Consider the following 27,835-nt stretch of genomic DNA (forward strand, 5'->3'; position numbering starts at 1 on the left):
GCAGAGACTTTACCGGGGGATCAGTGTGATCCGTAGTTTTCCATCTATCTCCTGCAATGTGTGTGTGTGTGTGTGTGTGTGTGTGTGTGTGTGTGTGTGTGTGTGTGTGTGTGTGTGTGTGTGTGTGTGTGTGTGTGTGTGTGTGTGTGTGTGGGAGGGGGGAGGGGGGGGGCTCAGTTGATGAGTTTCGGCTTCCCTGTAGGGACTTGATTAAAGTCACTGCCCTTTGAAAGGAAGGGGGTTGATTTCACTGAGATTCATTCTAAACCCAATTTTTTCATTAGATGATCAATATATCCTGACAGCAGATGGTGGTGGTAGCAGCTGCACTGGGCCTAAACTGCCAATCAGAGACCAGGCCAGCAGCAACCAGCTTCCCTTCTGCTAAACCCAATGACCACCTGGACATGGTTCCATAGGTCTGTCATAGCTCTCAGTCGAAAACTGTATTAGGCAGGTCAAAATGGAAAGATAGAGCCATTGATTTGGTAGGTTAAAGGAGAATAATAAGGAAAACCACAAGTTGCAGAGAGGAAAGATCTGGATGATTTACACAGGCTTGGGTTTGGATTGAACATGGTTTTGTTTGGTAGACCCTCCACACACATAAAATCTCTAATTCTCTCTCTCTCTCTCACTCTCTCCCTCTCTCTCTCTCTCTCTCTATGTCTGTCTCTGTCTCTCTCTCTCTGTCTGTCTCTGTCTCTCTCTCTGTCTCTCTCTGTCTCTCTCTCTCACACTCACACACGCACGCAAGCATGAACACATACACACACACCTGCACGCAAGCGCAAACACATACACACATACACACACCCATCACCCCCTCCTCTCTGAGACTCACAGGGTCCCTCCCCACTCCAACAGAAGAGGCTATAGGGATGGTGGGCTGCCAGTCCAGCTGTCTCCATCTGGCCAGCTCACTTGGCAGCGTGTGACACCACACAACTCCTGCCAAACTGTGTTCCAGCAGCTGGAGGGCCACAGCAAAAACCAATCAACAAACAGAACAGCATCGATCTCACTGTTGCTGGGCCAGCTCCTATACGCTCTGAGAAAATGTTCACTCTACAGTATACTGTAGGCCTATCCTACCAAAACTAAAGTCCCTGTTCCATTCAATTATTTCCCTATCCACTACAGGGATGCTCCCAAATAGCAGACATTGGCTGGGACATTATGTGCTATTTATCAGTGTTGATTACAGCACATACCTGGGCTTGGGTGTGCAGGGAAGAGCACATTTATGGTGGCTTGTTGCCTCAATAGAACCATTAGCATGTATCATTCATTTAGATAATAATACATTGCTTGTATACCTAGCTAGGTTATTGAATATTTCCATTGTGGCAAGTTACCACATACTATTAAAAGAATTCGCTCGGAAGTTGCATACCCACTCACGTGTGTGCCCACTGTTCATTATTAATTTGCGTAACAGACTGCTGTATGATCATTCTCCATTTGCCAAGAGACAGCATATCTAAATGTCATGGAGAACATTAATCAGCTGCTGAAATATGAGGGACCCTGTTTTCTCTGGGCTTGAGGGAATAATAGGCAGATGTCACCGCAGGTCAGACATTATCATCCATATTAATTAATGTGGATGGTTGAGAGACAGCTCCCCTATTGTGTCCCCAGAAAACTGCAGATGACTTTGACCTCCGTCTGACAAGGTAAGCAGGTTGGACAAGCCTTTAACACAACGATGAGCTCTCTAACTTTCTTAGTAAGGTGGCAGGATGAAAGTAATGATACTTTTGTTGACATTTGAAAAATAAACATGAATAATATTTCATTTGTTATAATTATTTTTGAATTACTGAAGTAGAGCTGTCCAACAGTTAGGAAATCACTACTTGTCTGTTACATTTCTTATGTCTGTAATGTGGCATTTCTTGTTGTGATTTTAGTGGGCAATATTATAAGCACTCAATTAAAGTAAATTATATATTAAAATGACTAAATACAAAGAGATTCATATTTGAGGTTCGCATCTTTCTCTTTATTGTGAACGAATTACATTTTTCCTTTATCCGTAATGGAATTGACCTTTTTTGTATATTTATTTCACCCCCGTCCAATTGGTGGCTGCAATACAACATAAGTTGCGGTAGGCCATAAAAGCGTCTGCCAAAACACATTTCAGTGTATCCTCGCTTATTTCCACATCAACCTCTCGAGTTACATGCTAGTTGTCATAGAGCTTGCGATTTCCTCATCCAATAAACCACTACCATAACTTTCTGTCTCTAAGTGGTAGTATTCATTCCCAATATCTTGGGTGTCTGACATTTGATTGAGCTGCACCACTGACACTTCCTCATATGAACTCTTGGCTACATCAGGATGAAAATTAGAACCATGCTCTTTATCCTCAAAAGTATGCCTGAGGGTCTTTGCTGAGCAGTTTATATTCCCTCATTTAAACTCTCCAGAGCCTCATTTACATTCTCTGTTTGTACCATTTAGTTTAATTTCACCTTGTTGTCACTAGCAATACAATGTATAAATGTGTCAGTCATACAGGTATGACACTCCATCGTTGTTGCAGTTGGCTTCTTAACTAATCACCTGCTAATAATTGGTATTTGGCAAATCCATTAGCGCAAAGCAAGAGTGCATGAAAGTCATGAATGGAATTATTTTATTTCACACCAGGGTAAGCAAAAAGAAATAGTTGATGTGTTTTGTTTTTCCAACTGATATTCAACACAATAACAGTGAATTAATGTATTGCTTTGGAATTAATATAATATGCAGGATTAAATGTAGGCATTACAAGAAAGACTGAGAAATAACCAGCAAACTGTTTGACCCCCCCTGAAAAACGGAACATATTTGGTAGGTAGAAACCGGACTGAGTATTTTCCACCCCCGTTTATTTGACACCAGTAGTAACATTTTTTATTTACCAGTGTGTGGTCTTGCACTGACTAAAATATACAATTATATTCATATGCTTTTGGGACACATATTTGCCACATGTTTGGAGCTAGGCTGACAATGACAACGTAACAGTCTAAAAGGGTAGCTGTCCATGGTGCTGATATGTGTATCACTGCACAAATGTCAACATAAAGCTTCCTTGGACCTAGCTTTTTGTTCAAACTCACCTGTTTTGTATTCTAGGGACTCTAGTGAGTAGACTGGACCCTGGTTGTACGGACACACAATAAATCATTTTCCTGTACAGTGCTATATTTGTACAATATATATTGTCCAGGCAACCCACTTTAAGCTGTTTGACCAAAATAAAAGGCCAGCAACACACATTATTCAGAGCCTCATGGAATACACTATACAGGCCCTACGGAGTATTCTCTACAATACTTTTACTGAGGCACCCAGAATAGTTTTTGCTCTATAAGCCAATGTGTATTCCATATACAGTGATTCGCATTATGGACATTTATTTGACCTTGGAATATGTTTTAAAACCCACATTTAATCCAAATGTCACGCTTTTTCTTTGCAAACTAGCTATGGATAACATTATTGATCCAGCATCAGAACAAGATTAGTTTGCTGTTTTGTCATGCATTGCTTATCACATAGCAATATGGCATGATTCATTTTGTTTTTACCTTCATCATTCAAAGGTGTCCTATAGTCTACCTACACATAGCTTGTAATATTACTAACAAGCTGAGTTATGGGATTAGTCGATTTTGCATTTATTATATGTTTATCTGTTTAATTGTTAAGTGCTCTCTTCAATTCGGTGACAGATCTCCCTCTGTTCTCCTTGCGTCTCCTGGTTCCACCTCTACGCCTGATGTGGCTTTCATGTGGCAAGTGACACTATGGCGTAATGTGATACTGTATGGGAAGCTGGAGGAATTTGTGACTTTGGTGACAGAGATGGTTCCAGAGCTGCTGAGCTCCAGGCAGAGGACCCAACTCATCCTGGGACTGAGAGCAAGGGTGAGAGAGGTGGAAATGTTGAGGGTTGGGATGGGAAGAGTCTTATGATGGAGCAAACTATGGGCAGCTACTAGCTGCAATTACTGTACGTCTGTCCCTAGTCCTGATTTTCACATCCACCTCTGTTCCAGATGGTTTTAGAGTTGGGTTGCAGTGCGGGCACAGCTGACCTCCTGACCATCCAGGCCCACCTGGACATAATCCACACTTTGACAGAAAAATCCTTACACAAAGAGGTAGGTTAAATAGGCAACACTTTATGAATGAGACACTGGAGAACATTATTTCTGAGGGATGCACTCCTGTACATTTGTCTGATGTTTTGTTTGCTTGCACCTAATGACAGAGTCATGGTGACAAATTGGAGGCTTCAGATTCTAACTTTGTGGAGCTTTTTATTTTATTTTTATTTCACCTTTATTTATTTAACCAGGAGGCTAGTTGAGAACAAGTTCTCATTTAGTCCAAACCCTGCTGGGAGACCCATCTGAGAGGGAGCATTTCTTCCAGGTGAGGAACTTTCTCTCTAGACTTCTTTATGATCCTTTTGCTTGAATATATTTCTGAAGTAGGCTACCAGTTGAACATCTACTTAGATCAACTGCTCCTCCATTGTTCCCACAATTAATGGAGGAGGCTGATGACATAACATCAGACCAACTCCTTGAATGGCCTACGCTTGAAGTTTGCAGTATTGTGCATAACGTTTTGAATGTACACACCCTTACATGTGTGTACATTACTGTACTTATACTTGGGATATTGTTTCTCAACAGGTATGCAAGTTCCAAAATAGCTGGAGTGCATCTTTGTTGGACCCATTTCATGCTAAACTGTCTATTTTACAGGAGGTGTTCCCAGTCCACTATGGCCCTCGGTATGACACAGCGCTGCAGACACTGGTGTGGGAGTTCCTCTCCAGACTGGAGGAGCTGCTGCCTGTACCAGACCTCACGCAGGTACTGAGGAAAACATCTCAGCTCTAAAATATTGACTGAACATGGCGTGATGTGGCTCTACAGATAAATTCAATGGTGTTTCTGGTCATTTCAAAACTGGTCTAAAATCTCAAGTATTTGAACTCTTTATTATCCTGTATTCCCCTTGCCCTGCTCCTCTTTGACAACTGCATGGCTCAGTGCTGCCCCCTCTGTCCTGGAGGAATGTGGACAGACTGTCTTTGACCCTGAACAACTGAAGACAGTGCTGCAGCACCATCAGCGTCATGGAAACCTGAACAATAGTAAGGCCTAGATTCAATCAGATCAAACGCTAACCGGCAATAGCAGACACCCACATAGCTATAAATATTTTTGCGGTGTCGAAGGTGGAACTGTGTTGGAGCTGTCAAATCGGTGAGAAGCTGCTCTTCCGATCATTGTCATGAAGCCACACCTGCCAAGCATTAGAAGTTCTGGGCGAAAAAGTGCAGCCTATAAAGAAGTAATTATGCTTAAATTGAAAAATCATTAAACTAAATAATGAGGATTTCTGTCATCCTAATCGAGGTATAGATTACATCTCACATTCCAGTGTTCAAACTTGTAAACAAGGTTGCATGGGATTTTTGTTAATGCAACTCCGTGAAGCCATTGGCAATGTCCGTTTTAGGTGTAATGCCGGGAGCCACTTGTGGATTTGACAGCTCTAATGCAGTTCCACCTCCGACACCGCCAAAGGATTGAATCGATCCCTATGTCTTCATCCAGATGATGGATATGAAGTACAGAGTCATATAGGATACCTCTTGTCTTTTTAACTTGGTAATATACAGTAGGTGAGTTTAACTGATGTTCTCTCCTACCCAGGTCATGTCTCTAATTACACTACAGATACCATCCTGTCCACACTGTCCCTCCCTCCAATAATCAGAGTTGTTATTAACTACGAGCCAGACAACTCTGTCAATGGGAGGCCGTACTCAGATGAAGATGAATGCATAGATAATGGGGTAGAGGTCTGTGAATATGAAGACCACAATTAAATCCTGGATGAAAGCACTGATAGATGTTTGGAGGATCTAGGACTGTCAACATCAGAGGAACAGGAACAGGAGGGTCTGCCACCTGCAGAGACCTCAGTGTTTGTTACTCCAGTACCCTGTGATGGTAAGGAAAATAAAAAAGGTCAAACACTCATCCATAATTTATGACTAAAATAGCATCTAAATTCAAATTTATATACTGAACAAAAATATTAACGCAACATGCAATAATTTCAATGATTTTACTGAGTTACAGTTCATATAAGTAAATCAGTCAATTGCAATAAATAAATTATTATTATGGATTTCACATGACTGGGCATGGGCGCAGCCATGCATGGGAGGGCATCCCATGGGAGCCAGGCCCAGCCAATCAGAATGAGTTTTTCCCCACAAACAGGATTCATTACAGACAGAAATACTCTTCAGTTTCATCAGCTGTCTGGGTGGCTGGTCTCAGACGACCCCTCAGGTGAAGAAGCCGGATGTGAAGGTTCTGGGCTGGCGTGGTTAGTTGGACATACTGCCAAATTCTCTAAAACGTTGTTCGAGAGGCGGCTTATGGTAGAGAAATTAACATTCAATTCTCTGGCAATAGCTCTGGTGGACATTCCTGCAGTCAACATGCCAATTGCATGCTCCCTCAACATGAGATATCTTTGGCATTATGTTGTGTGACAAAACTGCACATTTTAGAGTGGCCTTTTATTTTCCCTGGCATAAGGTGCACCTGTGTAATGACCATGCTGTTTAATCAGCTTCTTGATATGCCACACCTTTCAGGTGGATGGATTATCTTCTCAAAGGAGAAATGCTCACTAACAGGGATGTAAACAAATTTGTGAAATAATATTTTTGTGTATATGGAAAATTTCTGGGATCTTTTATTTCAGCTCATGAAACATGGGACCAACACTTTACATGTTGTGTTTATATTTTTGTTCAGCATATATATATATATATATATATGGTGGTTATATAATCTGTTCTCCTGTACTTTCTCCTACAGAATTGAACTTGGATCGTTCTCTCAACATAATGGTGAATGCTGACGAGCCATCCCAGGTTCTTACCTGCACTGGCCAACCTCTGCAAGGACATCAAGACGACCAAGTAGAAAAGGACAGCAAGCAGGTTGACAAGAAAGAAGAGGGATCCCTCGCATCCCAAAACAGGACTCGTACATGTGAGTGTGGGAATGTTTTCAAAAAACCGTGCAGGAGTGCATATGATCTCAAAGTGCACGTACGCATTCACTCTGGGGAGCGCCGTCACATGTGTACTATCTGTGGTAAGAGGTTTACCCAGCAGTGTGCACTAGTGAGACACATGCGAATGCATGCTGAGGAGAATAATTATTTATGTAGCAAATGTGGTAAGGCATTCCGTACCTCATGCTCTACCACTGTGTGGCTCAGTTGGTAGAGCATGGTGTTTGTAATGCCAGGGTTGTGGGTTCGATTCCCACGGGGGACCAGTACGGAGAAAAAATTTATGAAATGTATGCATTCACTACTGTAAGTCACTCTGGAGAAGAGCGTCTGCTAAATGACTAAAATGTAAAAAATGTAAGTGTGGCTGCATACATGAACGCACACAGGAGAAAACCCCCACACCTGTAAACATTGTGGAAAGGGTTTCAAAGCATCTTGCCATTTTACGGTTCATCTGCAATCTCACACAGGCGAGCATCCTTACACCTGCACCCAAATCTTTCACTACTTCAGACTCTCTTAGAACGGATGTATATACTCACACTGGGGAGAAACCTCACCGATGCTCAGAGTGTGGGAAAACATTTACTCAAAGGGGTAATATGGTAAATCATATGAGAAGAGTTCACCTGTTAAGATTCTCCAAAAGCACTCCAACAGAAAGAAACACAGAATGTTTATTTCGAACTCAAAGCATTTTTACGAGATTATGTAATAGGTAATTCCAATCGAAATATTGATTGGAATTATTGAGACAAGAAAATCCATGTATAATCTTGTTTTACATACATGGTTTTACAGGTCCTCTTTTGTATAGCAGATTATCATATCAAAACATGTTTTTCATTAAACTTCAAATCAAGATTTGTCACATCTACACATGATATTCGCACTGCAAATAATGATTAGAAGTGCGATGATGATGACATTTACACAATTTAAACTGTTTGACCAACCAGATTCCTTAACACTTGTGAGATATGCATATACAAAGTGTCCCGACTACCTCCAGAGATCTTCAGGAAGATTTGATCACACTCAGTTCACTATGCGTCAATTGAATTGGCTACATGAGTTTATTTGCTATATCCACCAATTTTTCACATTGGTGTTTTTTCACCTGAAATTATTGCTTCTGGGTACCATCAAGTGTGTGTCAAATATTAGTGTTCTCATATTATTCATAGATTTTAGATGTATACTGAAACGATATATTTTTATGCAAAACACTATACAGTTGAAGTTGGAGCTTACATACACTTAGGTTGGAGTCATTAAAACTCGTTTTTCAACCACTCCACAAATTTCTTGTTAACAAACTATAGTTTTGGCAAGTCGGTTAGGACATCTACTTTGTGCATGACACAAGTAATTTTTCCAACAATTGTTTACAGATTATTTCACTTACAATTCACTGTATAACAATTCCAGTGGGTCTGAAGTTTACATACACTAAGTTGACTGTGCCTTTAAACAGCTTGGAAAATTCCAGAAAATGATGTCATGGCTTTAGAAGCTTCTGATAGGATAATTGACATAATCTGAGTCCATTGGAGGTGTACCTGTGGATGTATTTCAAGGCCTACCTTCAAACTCAGTGCCTCTTTGCTTGACATCATGGGAAAATCAAAGGAAATCAGCCAAGACCGCAGAAAAAAAATTGTAGACCTCCACAAGTCTGGTTCATCCTTGGGAGCAATTTCCAAACACCTGAAGGTACCACGTTCATCTATACAAACAATAGTACTCAAGTATAATCACCATGGAACCACGCAGCCGTCATACCGCTCAGGGAGGAGACGCGTTCAGTGATTCTAACTGACATAAAACAGGGAATTTTTACTAGGATTAAATGTCAGGAATTTTGAAAAACTGAGTTTAAATGTATTTGGCTAAGGTGTATGTAAACTTCCGACTTCAACTGTATATCCATTGTTTAGCTCAAATGGAATGTTTGAATACGGTATTTGACTGTGATATGTGGTGGTTGTCTCACCTATCCATCTTAATAAGGGCACTTTAAAGAGAATTCAAAAAAATATACATGCGTTTTGTTTTTTTCATGTCACGGCTCCTCCTCTGCAGTACAGGGGTGGTTCCCCCTGCAGGCAGAGGGTCGTTAGTGATTGCAGCTGGTGTGATTGGAGCCACCTGGGCTCAGGGTATTTAACCAACTGCTCCACTAACCTCTCTCTGGGGCTGTCTGTCTGATCTGGCTCCTCGTTGAGCTTCTGACTCGCTGGGCTTGCTCTTTCTCCCTACTCCTCCAGGTATGATCCGGTTTTGTTTGTTCCTTTGTAGCTGTTTTTAGTTTCCACTCAGTCATGTTTATACATACATATTCACACATCCATGCATCTTACATACACCTTACATTATGACATTTCCACACCTCATTCCTTTTTCTTTGTTTATAGTTAATAGTTTTGTTTTATAATAAAGAACGTTTTGAATTGGCCTATACCAGTTGTCGATGTCCTCTCATTTTTGCCACAGGCTATGAGCCGGTCTGTGACATTCATCATCTTTGAAATGCAAGAGAATGGCCATACATTGATAGGATTCTAGGTGTAATTTAGATGTGGTCCACAAGATGACAGCAGTGTGTGTGCAAAGTTTCAAACTGATCCATAGAAGAATTACATCGCTACACAATATTTTGTATCAAGTCTGCCAGGAGTTTCGCCAAATGTGCCGAATTGGTCAATTTATACATTTTCAAGTACATACCTATAGAGAACATACAAAAATGCTATGGTAATAAAAAATGTAAGTTTACACACTCCCAGGACTGTCACAAATGATGGGTCATTAGCTTCCCTACAGAAAATACACTAACCTTCACACGTCTAGATGGCCGGGCAGGGTGGGTGTGGAGCCAGAGACAGCAGTGGGGTCAAACTGTAAAACCCAGGTCCTACATTTGAATATAAAAATGTATTTTATTAAACAAAACTATGCTACATTATATCTCTGGGACCCTCAGGATGACAAAACAGAGCAAGATTACTGAATGGAAGTACATTATTTACCTTCAGAGGTGAATGTATCAAACCAGTTGCCGTGATAAGTGTTTTGTTGTTGTGCACTATCCTCAAACAATTGCATGGTCTTTTTTTGCTGTTGCTGTAATAGTTACTGTAAATTGGACACTGCAGTTAGATTAACACAAATGTAAGCTTTCTGCCCATATAAGACATGTCTATGTTTTGGAAAGTTGGCTGTTTACAACGTCATTCTAGTCACATTATCGCATATTGAGCAACAACTGTCCCGGTTTAGGGACACCAATCCTGTAGAGGTTAACCAGAACTAATGTGTTACATTTCCCTACATTAATTTCACATTTCCACAAACTTCAAAGTGTTGCCTTTTCAAATGCTATCAATAATATACATATCCTTGCTTCAGGTCCTGAGCTACAGGCAGTTAGATTTGGGTATGTCATTTTAGGCAGAAATTGAAAAAAAGGGTCCAAACTACAGTATTATAAATATTTAACTTTCATAAAATCACAAGTGTAATACATCAAAATAAAGCTTACCTTCTTGTTAATCCAGACGCTGTGTCAGATTTCAAAAAGGCTTTACGGCGAAAGCACACCATGTGATTATCTGAGGACAGCGCCCCGCATACAAACACATGAAAAACATATTTCAACCAGGCAGGTGCGACACGAAAGTCAAAAATAGCGATATAATAAATGGCTTACCTTTGATGATCTTCTTCTGTTGGCACTCAAAAAGGTCCCAGTTACATCACAAATGGTCCTTTTGTTCGATAATGTCCTTCTTTATATCCATAAAAACTCAGTTAATCTGGCGCACTTCAGTCAATAATCCACCCAGTTTCCCTCCATCAAAATGCATACAAAATGAATGCCAAACGTTACTAATAAACTTTTCCAAACAAGTCAAACAATGTTTATAATCAAACCTTAGGTACCCTAATATGTAAATAAATGATCAAATTTAAGACGGAGAATCGTTATTGTCTTTACCGGAGAAAAATACCAAAGAACGCGCTCTCATTCACGCGCTTGGAAACACTACAGTCAAAATGGGAGCCACCTAGAAAAACGACAATTTCTGGCTCATTTATCCAAAAACCATCCTGAAACTCTTTCTAAAGACTGTTGACATCTAGTGGAAGCTCTAGGAACTGCAATCTGGGAGGACTTCACCTTATAATAAACTTGATAGCTATTGAAAATAGTGGTAAGCTGATTATTTTTTGGGGGGGATGGTTTGTCCTCGGGGTTTTGGCTGCCATATCAGTTCTGTTATACTCACAGACATAATTTTAGACTGTTTTCTATCCACATCTACCAATTATATGCATATCCTAGCTTCCGGGCCTGAGTGATTGCTTTTCAATTTCAGTCAAGGGGATATTGGTTTAGTATTTGTTTTTTAAATCTAGTCCAGGGGATGGTCATGTAATTGACGAAATGTATATATTTCTCAGTGTTTTAGAATTAGTTGCTTATTAGGCTATATATTGATGTGCGCAATGGCGACCGTCATCTATGATTCTCCCCTGGGCGCGCAATATCAAGTGCGCCTATAGACTATTTGTGTGGTCTCAATCAAATTATTTCTAGCCTATAGGCTACGAAGTGCATGTTGAGAGAAGCACAGAGCAAAGTTATATTTCAAACAGTGGCGACGCGTCATTCAGGGCAGTTGAGCCCCACCTGTTTTTTTGTGTGTGCCTGTTTTGCATGTTATTTGGCATTAATACGTGTCACATATCAGTTTGCAAACAATGTAAAAATAACATATAATCATTGTGTCGGTGGTAGAAAAGTACTCAATTGTCATACTTGAGTAGAAGATACCTTAGTAGAAAATGACTCAAGTAAAAGGGAAAGTCACCCAGTAAAATACTACTTGAGTAAAAGTATTTGGTGTAAAATATACTTAAGCATCAAAAGTAAATGTAAAAGTTTAAATAAATTCAAATTCTGCCCCACGGGATGGTTGAGCTAACTTGTGCTAATGTGATTAGCATGACGTTGTAAGTAAGAATATCATTTCCCAGGACATAGACATGTCTTATATGGTCAGAAAGCTTACATTCTTGTTAATCTAACTGCACTGGCCTATTTACAGTAGCTATTACAGTGAAAAAAAGACCATGCTATTGTTTGCGACGTGATTGGCTCAGTGTTCTGTCACTTATGGGGACACTATCTAGGGGTAGAGCTCGAAAATTCAAGCCCCTTGGGTGTTGCTATAGACTTACATTAGAATTGCCTATCCAAGAAGACTCAAGGTCATTGGCCATAAATAAAATTACGTCAAATCACTTTATATCTACCGTAGCATTGATTGGACTGATCATGTCAACATCATACTTTCAAAATCTTAGCTAGCAAATTAGACAACCAGGCATCATCATGCATTAAATTAGCAATCTATTGGCAAATTCTTTACAATCCTTGTCATATGAAGAGAAATTATAGATAAAACGTGTCTGTGCTCATCGGCCATTGGACATAAACATTAAAGAACAAGTTGGAAATCTCAAATTCAACAATGAGTGCTAAGGCACCACTGCAGCCCCGGGTTCAATCCCAGGCTGTGTCACAGTCGGCTGTAACCGGGAGACCCATGAGGCGGTGTACAGGCGGTGTACAATTGGCCCAGCATCGTCTGGGTTAGGAGAGGGTTTGGCCGGCTGGGATGTCCTTGTCTCATTGTGCTCTAGCGACTCCTTGTGGAGGGCTGGGCGCCTGCAAGCTTACCCCGGTCGTCAGTTCGACAGTGTTTCCTCTAACACATTGGTGCGGCTGCCTTCCGGGTTAAGCGAGCAGTGTGTCAAGAAGCAGTGCAGCTTGGCTCTCGACCGCCGCCGAGTCCGATGGGGAGTTGCAACGATGAGACAAGATCATAACTATCAATTGGATATTAAGAAAAATGGGGTAACGCCATGGGCCAGAAATGTTTGAATACATTGGCCATGCTGTCAATCCAGCATGACTTCTGCCGCGTTCAAAACAACTGAAAACACGGAACTAGGAAATCTCAGACTTCAGTGAGTTCAAGACAATTGGGAACTCGGATAAATCTAGCTCAGACTGGGAAAATACGGAAAATTCCAAGTCGGAATTTCGGGCCTCTTTCTAGAGCCCACAAGAAAGACCGACGCCCCACCTTCCTCTTCAAGTGAGCATAGCACAATAAGGTGAGTCCAAAAATGTATTGTATGCTGCTGCATAAATGATGTAATATGCCAGGGAGATATGTATACTGTAGCCGAGAAAGTAATACGAAGTGTATGTTGTGTAGTAAACTGTTAGTAGCCCATGTGCATCACCCTAATAATTTGGTCCCTTTCCTCCCTCATAACTTAGCCTACTATTCTGACTTGATGGTGCACCTGTAGCCTACAGTCTGTTTTAGAGAAATGTAATCATCAGTCATATCAGCTATGCTTTTTTAAAAGGCAGTAAATGGGATTGCATGAACTGTTTCACTGCCAGACAAGGCTCCACTGATAGCCAGGTGTAGCAGTGGTAGGAATTCATTATGGTGCTTTTGGGACAGCTTTATGTGGGCCCTAACAGTTTGTGGGCACCGTTTGTCACCGTTATAGTGCAATGAATATATTGTTTAGTGATGTGTTGTGTAGTGGTTTTGCTGGCATGCATATTACTTTTTGTTTTTGCCCCACCAACATTTACATGCTGAAATCGACACTGATTTCTAAGATAGCTCTTGGGATGGTGTAAGTAAAACTAGGCTGCATTATACACTGCAATGGATATTCCAAACCTGAAGCTCGGCCTGTTCTTGTAGGGTGTAGACCAAAACGCAGCAGGAAAATGTATACTCATCTTATTTTTATTAGTGAATAAGGAAAACACAAACAACGTATACAAAAAACAAACGAACTAGACAGTCTCGTCAGGCAAAACGCAAAACAAGAAACAATCTCCCACAAAATCCCATGACAAACACATTCCTATTTATAGGACCTTCAATCAGAGGCAACGATAGACAGCTGCCTCCAACTGAAGGCCCCAACACCAATTAGCTAAACATAGAAATACAAACGACTAGACTGAACATAGAAATAAACTAACATAGAACAATAACCAAAACCCTGGACTAATAAATCAAATACCCCTCTACATACACAACCACCCTGAACCATATCAACCAAATACCCCCTCTACATGAACACATACACAAACACACCCTGAACCACATAAAACAAATACCCCCTGCCACGTCCTGACCAAACTATAAGAATAAATAACCCCTTTACTGGCCAGGACGTGACAGTTCTGCTGTCACTGATCAAAAAATGTTTTTATTTGCTGCCTAACCCAATGGCTGTGTTGTGTATAGGCCTACAGTGGCTGTTCAGGAGGAGAGTCAAAGGCTTTTTCCGAAATAATTTCTTAATAGGCCTACCACAAAAAATATTCCACGTGGACTAGCCTATAACCAATGTTCTGTTCAGTTTGAGAAGAAGAGCGTGAATGTGAGAAGGACCGGACATCAACTTTGATAGCTTGCTACTACTATAATTGATTTTATTAAAAGCAATATGTTTCTTTCCCATGATGTAGGCTATTTATCAGAGTTACTGACCTCACAATAAGCCAGATTCAAGTAACTTACATTGTGCTGAAACTTGAAGCTGCAGCCACTGTACAATCAGTCAGACAGCTCATGGTGCTGAAAGTAGGCAAATTCGAGTAGGCATAATTCATTTCAATGTCTTCATTTTAATTAGTCTTTGCTAACAACGAGGACTTTGTGTTGATACATATTTCTTCCTATTTAGGAATAAGAGGTAGGGCTATCTGTTTGCCTAGCGAAATTAAGCTATAGGCTGTTATATCCATAGATTTGTCAGTCAATTCCTTCACCCACCATGCATTCTTTAAATAGCCTACCAGTCAGTGAAGGACTGTCAGTGAAGGACTGTTAAGTTAAAACCAAGACACCAACTGAGGGAGTATGAAAGGGTTTGCCATAGGCCTACCTTTTTAATCTACAAGACCAGTGGTGCAGAGAGTTTGTCTAGAGCCTTGTAGAAATAAGCTTCAAGTTCCTTGTCGTCCACATCACTAAGGACCTAACACAGTCCACACACATATGCACAGTCGTGAAGAGGGCATGGCAGCGCCTCTTTTCCTTTAGGAGGCGGAAAAGATTTGGCATAGGCCCTTGGATCCTCAGAAAGTTATACAGCTGCACCATCAAGAGCATCTTGACTGGCTGCATCAGCGCTTGGTACAGCAAATGCACCGCCCTTGACTGTAAAGCACTTCAGAGGGTGGTCCGGACAACCCAGTACATCACTGGGGCCAAGCTCCCTTCCATCCAGGACCTCTATATCAGGCGAGGCCAGAGGAAGGCTGGAAAATTGCCAAAGACTCCAGGCCACCCAAGCCATAGACTGTTCACTCTGCTCCCGTCCGACAAATGGTACCAGAGCTTTGGCTTTCGGACCAACAGGCTCCAAAACAGCTTCTACCCCCAAGCCATAAGACTGCTAATTAGCCAGACTGCTAAATAGTCCATTAATGGTACCCAAACTATCTGCACTAACTCTGTCTTGCACTGACCCTATGTACACTCGCTAGACTATACAGTGCTTTCGGGAAGTATTCAGACCCCTTGATTTTTTCCACATTTTGTTACATTACAGCCTTATTCTGAAATAGATTTAAATTTTTATTCTCAGCAGTCTACACACAATAGCCCATAACGACAAAGTGAAAACAGGTTTTTAGACATTTTTGCAAATGTATTAAAAATAGAAAACAGATACCTTATTTACATAAGTATTCAGACCCTTTGCTACGAGACTTTAAATTGAACTCAGGTGCATCCTATTTCTATTAATTATTATTGAGATGTTTCTACAACTTGATTGGAGTCCACCTGTGGTAAATTCAATTGATTGTACATTATTTGGAAAGGCACACACCTGTCTATATAAGGTCCCACAGTTGACAGTGCATGTCAGAGCAAAAACCAAGCCATGAGGTCGAAGGAATTGTCCCTAGAGCTCCGAGAGGGGATTGTGCCAAGGCACATATCTGGTGAAGGGTACCAAATATGTCTGCAGCATTGAAGGTCCCCAAGAACACAATGGCCCCCATCATTCTTAAATGGAAACTGAAATGGTTCACTCACACAGTGTGGTGAAGAAGGCGCAACAGCGCCTCTTCAACCTCAGGAGGCTGAAGAAATTTGGCTTGTCACCCAAAACCCTAACAAACTTTTACAGATGCTCAATCGAGAGCATCCTGTCGGGCTGTATCACAGCCTGGTATGGCAACTGCACCGCCCTCAACCGCAAGGCTCTCCAGAGGGTGGTGCGGTCTGCACAACGCATCACCGGGAGCAAACTACCAGCCCTCCATGACACCTACAGCACCCAATGTCACAGGAAGGCAAAAAAGATCAAGGACATCAACCACCCGAGCCACTGCCTGTTCACACCGCTACCATCCAGAAGGCGAAGTCAGTACAGATGCATCAAAGCTGGGACCGAGAGACTGAAAAACAGCTTCTATCTCATGGCCATCAGACTGCTAAACAGTAATCATTGACTTAATTAACAAAATGTTGAAAAAGTCAAAGGGTCTGAATACTTTCCGAAGGCACTGTATATACAAACCATATACACACTCACTCACAACACTACATTGACACTCCCACACACTACATATGCGCGCACACGCACAGACACACACACAGACCGACACAACACAAACACACATACAGTGGGGAGAAGTATTTGATACACTGCCAATTTTGCAGGTTTTCCTACTTACAACGCATGTCGAGGTCTGTAATTTTTTTCATAGGTACACTTCAAAAATCCAGAAAATCACATTGTATGATTTTTAAGAAATTAATTTGCATTTTATTGCATGACATAAGTATTTGATACATCAGAAAAGCAGAACTTCATATTTGGTCAGGGGCGAAAATCTGATATCAACTTTGGGGGGGACAATTACATGAAATTTTCTCAAGAGCAATTCCTGAGGGGGACACCAAAAGTAGTGCTGTAACACATAGCCTACATTGTAATATGGTAAATGTATATTGAGGAACCAAAGAAATAAGGTGTTTGCCGTACTCCTAACTACCGGTACCCAAAACTACACAACTACTCACAACAGCAATACCATTGCCTTTAACAAATCTTAGTTCAGTCACCAGTTTAAGTTGAGAGTGGGGGTATCCATGGCATTTTCCAATTATGTTCCTATTTTACAAGTAAAAAAAATGGAGAACCTTTCATAATGTTGCCAAACAAAGACTCAACAAACTTACCTGAGACTCCCTGTCTCTGCCAGTCTGTCCCTGCATATCTGTCCCCAACTCTGCTGTCTGTGTGCCATCTGTTGCCTGCTCTGCCTAATGACATCATTGTGAAACATTTCCATTAGAATTTCATTTCTTTCTTATGGACATTTTATCAACTAGTCTTTGAGATATTAGGCTACTAGGGTTCTTACTTTGCATTTTGGTGTACTGAAAAATACTCTGATGTCCGTCTTTTATTTTTCTGCCATTTTTCTACCTGGCTGGCTGGCTACACACACACACAGTGTGTAGGTTATTTACAGTAGGAGATGGGCTTCTATCATCTTATCTTTTATCATTCTATTTGGGCTTCGATCTAAAAGGTAGCTAGCAAATGTGAAACGGATTAAAATGACAAGAGTTGACAGCTGTATAGTTCACCATTTACACAACATATGGTGCAACCTTTTGTAATTTTAATAGTTTGTTTCATATTGGCTGGCTTCCAACAATAGCTGAATTTGCAAAGCTAGCGAGCACCAATTCAGTTTCAGTGGTGTTTGCTATAATCTTTGCTACCCGGGTTAAATAAAATAAATAAATAAGAGTTCCCTTGCGACAATTTAGCTTTTGCAACGAGACCATTAAATATATGTAAGACAATGGTAGAAGAGAGTGTAGTTCTGTTCAGTTTGGACTTCAGTTTATCGCTAACCTTATCACAGGGACTTTGAAGCACTAACTTACATCATCTGCATGCTGATCTCGGAATAAATTGACGATAGCAAAGATTCCATCTTTGACGAGGCCACATAAATGGAATAGGTACTAGCTAGCTTAATAGTTAATATTTGCGCGCTAGCTCTGCATATTCAGCTAGTGTGTGTGTGCGCGATTGACTGGATTAACCTCACGTCAGTTACGTTCATTGAGTGCCTTTCAGACAGTGGCTACGACCCCTCTGTTACCTTGCCAGTGGATCAAACCATTGTGAGGAAAAGGGTGGGGGGGTCGCAATCTTTTGAAACATAAAAACGCGCTATTAAGTGTCTATAATCAGCACAATTGCTTTCATTGCGTATTATTAATATTATTTAAATTACATAGTTATGTTTCAGTGATATATTGGGGGGGACAAATCATATTTTTCCCAGGATGGGGGGGTCGTGTCCCCCCCGCCCCCCCCCCCCCGGGATTTCCTCCCCTGTATTTGGTACAGAAACCTTTGTTTGCAATTACAGAGATCATACGTTTCCTGTAGTTCTTGACCAGGTTTGCACACACTGCAGCAGGGATTTTGGCCCACTCCTCCATACAGACCTTCTCCAGATCCTTCAGGTTTCGGGGCTGTCGCTGGGCAATACGGACTTTCAGCTCCCTCCAAAGATTTTCTATTGGGTTCAGGTCTGGAGACTGGCTAGGCCACTCCAGGACCTTGAGATGCTTCTTACGGAGCCACTCCTTAGTTGCCCTGGCTGTGTGTTTCGGGTCGTTGCCATGCTTCACGATACTTATGTCATGCAATAAAATGCAAATTAATTACTTAAAAATCATACAATGTGATTTTCTGGATTTTTGTTTTAGATTCCGTCTCTCACAGTTGAAGTGTACATATGATAAAAAGTACAGACCTCTACATGCTTTGTAAGTAGGAAAACCTGCAATGTATCAAATACTTACATTCGCATTTTAGCAGACGCTCTTATCCAGAGCAACTTACAGTAGTGAATGCATACATTTCACACATTTTTTTTTTCTTTCCGTACTGGTCCCCCGTGGGAAACGAACCCACAACCCTGGCGTTGCAAACACCATGCTCTACCAACTGAGCCACACGAGACCTGTTTGTTCTCCCCACTGTACATTACACACACATGCACATTCACACACACTTTTACACTCATCATTTGCTGCTGCTGTTATTTATTTTACTTGTGTTATTATCTATCCTGATGCCTAGTCCTTGTCTTCTTATCTTGTATTGGGTTATTGAGATTTTTATTGATTTATTTCACCTTTATTTAACCAGGTAGGCAAGTTGAGAACAAGTTCTCATTTACAACTGCGACCTGGCCAAGATAAAGCAAAGCAGTTCGACACATATAACAACACAGAGTTACACATGGAGTAAAACAAACATACAGTCAATAATACAGTAGAAAAATAAGTCTATATACAATGTGAGCAAATGAGGTGAGATAAGGGCGGTAAAGGCAATAAATAGGCCATGGTGGTGAAGTAAATACAAAATAGCAATTAAAACACTGGAATGATACACAATGACTCAACAAATCTGCCAATCCTCAAGTGGCAAGTACAGTAGGATTGTTCAAGATACAAAATCATGTGTGGACAGACAAGATTGTAGCTTAATCTGATCCTGTCAGTTCCTAATTTCTTTACATAAGATAATATCATTCATTGAATGAGTCAGCTATGCCTTAATATTATTGCTGCAGTTCAACAGAAGGACTTCCTGCAGTCCAAAAGTTCAAATATTGTCTTTTCATATTTTGAGTTGAAATCCTCTACAACAGAAACAAACACAAGAAAGGACAAACGTTCAACACTGGACTAAATGTATTAATTAAGCATTTCATATTATAACATCAGCTTATTACAATGATGCCATAGACGTGGCAAAGTCATTTCTCTCAGATGTTTGTGGGGAAAGGAAGTAGATCATGTCATTCTCATTCACGACAGCTCCGTCCGACATAGAGAGCAATAGTAATGGTGCCTTTTTGTAGGCACTAACTCTGCCATGGTTCGTTGGACAAAGCCTATGGGGAAATTAGTGGAGTTTTTGGTTTTTGGATAAACGGCAAAAAATGTGTTCTGTGGTAAACACAGGCTTAGGAGATCTTATACGTTTTGTTCTATGAGATCATCTTCATCAGCTAACGTCACTTTTTGTGAATTTTGAAGTATTTATGTAATCAGAAAAAGCACTAAGCACATAAAGGCTTCATAACGCAATGGTCATGTTAAATGACTGATATTATCTCATAGAACAAAACGTGCAAGATCTCCTAAGCCTGTGTTAACCTCTGACCTTATTTCTGAAATTTATCCCAAAACCCTTTTCTTTTCCTATCCATTTTCCCCATGGGAATGGCTTAACGTATGAGAGGTACAGTTGAAGTCGGAAGTTTACACACACCTTAGCCAAATACATTTAAACTCGGTTTTTCACAATTCCTGACATTTAATCCATGTAACAATTCCCTGTTTTAGGTCATTTAGGATCACCACTTTATTTTAGGAATGTGAAATGTCAGAATAATAGTAGAGAATGATTTATTTCAGGTTTTATTTCTTTCATCACATTCCCAGTGGGTCAGAAGTTTACATACACTCAATTAGTATTTGGTAGCATTGCCTTTAAATTGTTTAACTTGGGTCAAAAGTTTCGGGTAGCCTTCCACAAGCTTCCCACAATAAGTTGGGTGAATCTTGGCCCATTCCTCCTGACAGAGCTGGTGTAACCGAGTCGGGTTTTTTAGGCCTCCTTGCTCGCACACGCTTTTTTAGTTCTGCCCACAAATTTTCTATCGGATTGAGGTCAGGGCTTTGTGATGGCCACTCCAATACCTTGACTTTGTTGTCCTTAAGCCATTTTTCCACAACTTTGGAAGTATGCTTGGGATCATTGTCCATTTGGAAGACCCATTTGCGACCAAGCTTTAACTTCCTGACTGATGTCTTGAGATGTTGCTTCAATATATCCACATAATTTTCCTGCCTCATGATGCCCTATTTTGTGAAGTGCACCAGTCCCTCCTGCAGCAAAGCACCACCACAACATGATGCTGCCACCCCCGTGCTTTGGGATGGTGTTCTTCGGCTTGCAAGCCTCGCCCTTTTTCTTCCTAACATAATGATGGTCATTATAGCCAAACAGATCTATTTTTGTTTCATCAGACCAGAGGACATTTCTCCAAAAAGTACGATCTTTGTCCCCAAGTACATTTGTAAACCGTAGTCTGGCTTTTTCATGGCGGTTTTGGAGCAGTGGCGTCTTCCTTGCTGAGCGGCCTTTCAGGTTATGTCGATATAGGACTCGTTGTACTGTGGATATAGATACTTTTGTACCTGTTTCCTCCAGCATCTTCACAAGGTCCTTTGCTGTTGTTCTGGGATTGATTTGCACTTTTCACACCAAAGTACATTCATCTCCAGGAGACAGAATGTGTCTCCTTCCTGAGCGGTATGACGGCTGCGTGGTCCCATGGGTTTATACTTGCGTACTATTGTTTGTACAGATGAACATGGTACCTTCAAGTGTTTGGAAATTGCTCCCAAGGATGAACCAGACTTGTGGAGGTCTACAATTTTTTTCTGAGGTCTTGGCTGATTTCTTTTGATTTTCCAATGATGTCAAGCAAAGAGGCACTGAGTTTGAAGGTAGGCCTTGAAATACATCCACAGGTACACCTCCAATGGACTCAAATGATGTCAATTAGCCTATCAGAAACTTCTAAAGCCATGACATCATTTTCTGGAATTTTCCAAGCTGTTTAAAGGCACAGTCAACTTAGTGTATGTAAACTTCTGACCCACTGGAATTGTGATACCGTGAATTATAAGTGAAATAATCTGTCTGCAAACAATTGTTGGAAAAATTACTTGTGTCATGCACAAAGTAGATGTCCTAACCGACTTGCCAAAACTATAGTTCGTCAACAAGAAATTTGTGGAGTGGTTGAAAAACGAGTTTTAATGACTCCAACCTAAGTGTATGTAAACTTCCGACTTCAACTGTAACTAATTTCCGTCTTTTAGGACTACAAGCTGGCGAGCTCTATTATCATCCATATGAATTCATGTTGATGGATAAGAGGCAGCTCCCCAGAAAACTGAAGATGACTTTGACATCCGTCTGACAAGGTAGGCAGGCTGGACAAGCCTTTTCCACAATGATGAGCTCTCTAATTTTCTTGGTAAGATGGCAGGAGGACAGTAATAGCAATTTTGTTGACATTTGAAACAAAAATATATACCATTAATAATATTTCGTTATAATACATTTTAATTACGGAAGTGGAGCTGTCTCAGTCAGTGTTTTGACAGTTTTGTAACAGGTTGGGAGAAGCAGGTTAGGAGAATTAGGCTATTTTAGTGTCCAATATTATAAACCCTCAATTAAACTAAATGATATATTGCAATGACTAAATACAAAGATAATAATATTTGTGGTTTGCATCTTTCTTTTTTGAAGGAGGACCTTTATTCTGAAGGATTGTTTTTAAACATCACCCGGAAATACAGTACTTCGTCGAAGTCAATGATTTGTTTGTTGTTAGTAAAAGCAACGATAGATGAGTAGAACATCTTTGGTAAAAGTAATTGGATGTGCAAATGTTGGCTATCAATAGAAAACGGGTTTAGTTTGCTAGCTACCTAGTATAGTATTAGCTAGCTTGCATGCAGATATCAAACTTTTTAGCCACGTTGTAAGCGCTTAGTGTATATTCTAGGCTTGGTCACTCTATCTAACGTTAGCGTCAAACTCTTTAACTAGCTAACAGTAGCTTGTTCCAGTGGCTGTTTTTCTTTGCAAACTAGCAATGGATAACATTATTGATCCAGCATCAGAACAAGGTTAGTTTGTGTTAAATGTAGCCAAGTAGCTAAATGTAGAAAAATTATGTCATGACTCATTACATTTTTGTTTTTACATGGACCATTCATATATGTCCTATAGCCTACACATCGCGTGTAATATTAACTAGCTGAGTTATGGAATGTATTTGTTTATCTGTTAATTGCTCTTCTCTTCGGTGACAGGTCTCCCTCTGTTCTCCTTGCGTCTCCTGGTTCCACCTCTACGCCTGATGTCAGCTTTCATGTGGCAAGTGGCTCAACAACGTAATGTGATGCAATATGGGAAGCTGGAGGAGTTTGTGACTTTTGTGACAGAGATGGTTCCAGAGCTGCTGAGCTCCAGGCAGAGGACCCAACTCATCCTGGGACTGAGAGCAAGGGTGAGAGAGGTGGAAATGTTGAGGGTTGGGATGGGGAGAGTCTTATGATGGAACGAACAATGGGCAGCTACAATTACTGTACATCTGCCCTGGCCCTGGTCTGATCAATCAGGCTGTAATACACAATTCATTGGTACATACAGCCTGCAACGAATGCCTGCAAAATTATGTAAAAGTTCATAACAAGCCAGAATGTTGAAAAAAAATTACATTTAAACTTACTCTACCGGTTGTCTGTGGGATTGTCCTTCAGCTGTTGCGCCAAACATTTCCACAGGAAAGTATTGTTTACCCAACCTTTTAGAGATATGGTTCAGCACCTAGGTAAAATTAGTTTTATATTGGATATTTGACATTCTCTCGTCAATAGCTATAGAACCAACCGTTCCATGACAATGGAAAAATGTATATTCTGAATCAGGGGAGAATGGAGAAAAATCCACACCTTTTTGTGTGAATATTTTTCAATATTTCTTTCCCCTACAATTCCACCCCAAAAAAATTCTCCGTCCTCCCGATTCAGAATATACAATTTTCATTATTATGGCAAGATTGGAGAGAAAAAAAATCCAATGTATAATTCACTTTACCTTAGTAGGCCCTAGACAATACTTTCCTGTGGATATTTTTCAAAAATTTCAAGCATCTGAAGGACAAGCCACACAGACAACTGGTAGAGTAAGTTTACATTTAACTTTATTCAACATTCTGGCTTGTAAGGAACACTTACACAATTTTGCAGGCATTCATTTCAGGCTGTATGTACCAATAAATTGTGTATTACAGCCTGATTATTCAGATTACCCTGGCCCTAGTCCCGCTTTTCACATATCCACCTCTTTTCCAGCTGGTTTTAGAGTTGTGTTGCAGTGCGGGAACAGCTGACCTCCTGACCATCCAGGCCCACCTGGACATAATCCACACTTTGACAGAAAAATCCTTACACAAAGAGGTAGGTTAAATAGGCAACACTTTATGAATGAGACACTGGGAAGAACTTTATTTCTGAAAGATGCACTCCTGTACCTTTGTCAGATGTTTTGTTTGCTTGCACCTAAATGACAGAGTCATGGTGACAAATTGGAGGCTTCAGATTCTAACTTTGTGGAGCTAGTCCAAACCCTGCTGGGAGACCCTTCTGAGAGGGAGCATTTCTTCCAGGTGAGGAACTTTCTCTCTAGACTTCTTTATGATCCTTTTGCTTGAATATATTTCTGAAGTAGGCTACCAGTTGAACATCTACTTAGATCAACTGCTCCTCCATTGTTCCCACAATTAATGGAGGAGGCTGATGACATAACATCAGACCAACTCCTTGAATGGCCTACGCTTTAAGTTTGCAGTATTGTGCATAACGTTTTGAATGTACACACCCTTACATGTGTGTACATTACTGTACTTATACTTGGGATATTGTTTCTCAACAGGTATGCAAGTTCCAAAATAGCTGGAGTGCATCTTTGTTGGACCCATTTCATGCTAAACTGTCTATTTTACAGGAGGTGTTCCCAGTCCACTATGGCCCTCGGTATGACACAGCGCTGCAGACACTGGTGTGGGAGTTCCTCTCCAGACTGGAGGAGCTGCTGCCTGTACCAGACCTCACGGAGGTACTGAGGAAAACATCTCAGCTCAAAAATATTGACAGAACATGGCGTAATGTGGCTCTACAGATGAATTGAATGGTGTTTTTGGTCATTTCAAAACTGGTCTAAAACCTCAAGTGACTGGTACAATGTATTTGAACTCTTTATTATGCTGTATTCCCCTTGCCCTGCTCCTCTTAGACAACAGCATGGCTCAGTGCTGCCCCCTCTGTCCTGGAGGGATGTGGACAGACTGTCTTCGACCCTGAACAATTGAAGACAGTGCTGCAGCACCATCAGCGTCATGGAAACCTGAACAATAGTAAGTCTCCTTCCAGATAATGGCTATGAAGTAAATAGTCCAATTGGACACCTCTTGAAATGTTTACTTGGCAATGTAGGTGAGTTTAACTGATCTCTCCTACCCAGGTCATGTCTCTAAATACACTGCAGATACCATCCTGTCCACACTGTCCCTCCCTCCAAAAATGAGAGTTGTTATTAACTACGAGCCAGACAACTCTGACAATGGGAGGCAATATTCAGATGAAGATGAATGCATAGATAATGGGGTAGAGGTCTGTGAATATGAAGACCACAATGAAATCCTGGATGAAAGCACCGATAGATGTTTGGAGGATCTAGGACTGTCAACATCAGAGGAACAGGAACAGGAGGGTCTGCCACCTGCAGAGACCTCAGTGTTTGTTACTCCAGTACCCTGTGATGGTAAGGAAAATAAAAAGGTCACTCATCCATTGTTTGACTAATAAAGTATATGAATTACAATGTAACTGCCAAAATAATATAAACACTTCAGTAAATGAGGGATACGAAGTATATTGAAAGCAGGTGCTTCCACACAGGTGTGTTCTTGATTTAATTAAACAAAGTCACATCATGCTTAGGGTCATGTATAAATAAAAATGCTGGGCAGGCCATTATTTTGCCTTCCATGGCTATGCCCCCTTAGGATGGCAATGCCCCCATCCACAATGCACGAATGGTAACTGAATGGTTTGAGCATGAAATCGATGTTCACTATGTGCCATGGCCGTCGGTCACAGATCTCAACCCAATTGAACACATATGGAAGATTATGGAGAGGTGCCTGAGACAGCATTTTCCACCACCATCAACAAAGCACTAAATTATGGAATTTATTGTGGAAGAAGGGTGTCGCATCCCTCCAATAGAGTTCCAGACACTTGTAGAATCTATGCCAAGGTGTCCAACTCGTGGTAGCCCAAAGCCCTTTTAAAACATTTTATATTGGTGTTTCCTTTAGTTTGTCAGTTACCTGTGTTATATATATATAGTGGTTATGTAATCTTATGTCCTGTATTTTCTCCTTACAGAATTTAACTTGGATCGTTCTCTCAACGTAATGGTGAATGCTGACGAGCCATCCCAGGTTCTTACCTGCACTCTGCCTCCATTCTCTCACAGTGAAATGGCCAACCCCTGCAAGGACATCAAGACCGACCAAGTAGAAAAGGACAGCAAGCAGGTTGACAAGAAAACAAAGGTGGTCAGAAAGGGGGACAAAAAGGTTGACAAGAAAGAAGAGGGATCCCCTGCACCCCAAAACAGGACTCATACATGTGAGTGTGGGAAGGTTTTCAAAAAACCATCACTGCTGACGCTACATATGGGAGTTCACACGATGCCATATCATTGTGACCAGTGTCCCAAACGATATGCTACTCCTGGGGCTCTGAAAAAACACCAGCTACTTCACACAGAAGAAAGACCATTTGCATGTGAACGCTGTGACCGGAGGTACAGGAGTGCATATGATCTCAAAGTGCACGTACGCATTCACTCTGGGGAGCGCCGTCACATGTGTACTATCTGTGGTAAGAGGTTTACCCAGCAGTGTGCACTAGTGAGACACATGCAAATGCATGCTGGAGAGAAGAATTATTTATGTAGCATATGTGGTAAGGCATTCCTTACCTTAGGAGAACTGCGGCTGCATACACGAACGCACACAGGAGAAAACCCCCACACCTGTAAACATTGTGGAAAGGGTTTCAAAGCATCTTGCCATCTTATGGTTCATCTGCGATCTCACACAGGCGAGCGTCCTTACACCTGCACCCAATGCCCCAAATCTTTCACTACTTCAGACGCTCTTAGAAAGCACGTATATACTCACACTGGGGAGAAACCTCACCAGTGCTCAGAGTGTGCGAAAACATTTTCTCAAAGGGGTAATATGGTAAATCATATGAGAAGAGTTCATAGACCGGTTAAGATTCTCCAAAAGCACTCCAACAGAAAGACAGACAAAGTCTCGTAAAAAAAAAAAATTGCGATCGAAAGAAACCATGTAGGAGTTAATTCCAATGTAAATACTAGTAGTATACACGATTTTACAGGTCCTCTTTTGTATATCAGATTATCATACCGAAACATGTTTTTCAATAAACTTCTTCAGATTTGTCATGTCTACACATGATATTCGAGACTACAAATAATGATAATGATTTTAGAAGCGGGATTATGATTGACCCAATTTAAACGGTTTAAACCTCCAGATTCCTTTACACTTGTAAAATATGGAGAAACAATGCATCCCCAACTACCTCCAGAGGTGTTCAGGGAGATCTGATCGCATTCGGTTCATGATGTCTTTTTAATTGTCTACACTTCTAAAATTGTGGGCACAATCAGAATGTTGAAGATCAGAACTTATGTTAGAGCAAGGTATAAACGGGCTTGATTCAATCTGTATTGCAGAAGATTCGCATTATAGCTAGATTAAAATTGAAAGGCAATGTTCCTGTGTTTGCGGAGACTGCGTTCACGGTAAACGCTGCATATGTCGACTCAATCGGAAATA

General features: G+C 40.9%; 1 protein-coding gene and 1 non-coding gene across 5 annotated transcripts; both read left to right on the top strand.

Moving 5' to 3' along the window:
* The first annotated feature begins 4,638 nt into the window (after window positions 1-4,638).
* Window positions 4,639-27,435, top strand: LOC106576402 (uncharacterized). Of its 4 annotated transcripts, none has more exons than XM_014153543.3 (8): window positions 22,679-23,018; window positions 23,205-23,401; window positions 24,249-24,353; window positions 24,467-24,562; window positions 24,901-25,011; window positions 25,189-25,309; window positions 25,417-25,716; window positions 26,346-27,435. In XM_014153543.3, the coding sequence occupies exons 1-8, from the start codon at window positions 22,985-22,987 to the stop codon at window positions 27,290-27,292; spliced, it is 1,911 nt and encodes a 636-aa protein (XP_014009018.3). In that variant the 5' UTR covers window positions 22,679-22,984; the 3' UTR covers window positions 27,293-27,435. The 4 variants fall into 4 exon arrangements, with proteins under 4 accessions (XP_082820142.1, XP_014009018.3, XP_014009021.2 ...); XM_014153546.3 differs by having other exon boundaries at window positions 26,437-26,733; XM_014153544.3 differs by lacking the exon at window positions 24,467-24,562.
* Window positions 7,322-7,391, top strand: trnat-ugu (transfer RNA threonine (anticodon UGU)). The gene has a single exon. It is a non-coding gene; the product is annotated as a tRNA-Thr (tRNA).
* Window positions 27,436-27,835: the final 400 nt, after the last annotated feature.

Source organism: Salmo salar, chromosome 17, assembly GCF_965601325.2.
Source record: "Salmo salar chromosome 17, fSalSal1, whole genome shotgun sequence".
Lineage (NCBI taxonomy): Eukaryota > Metazoa > Chordata > Actinopteri > Salmoniformes > Salmonidae > Salmo > Salmo salar.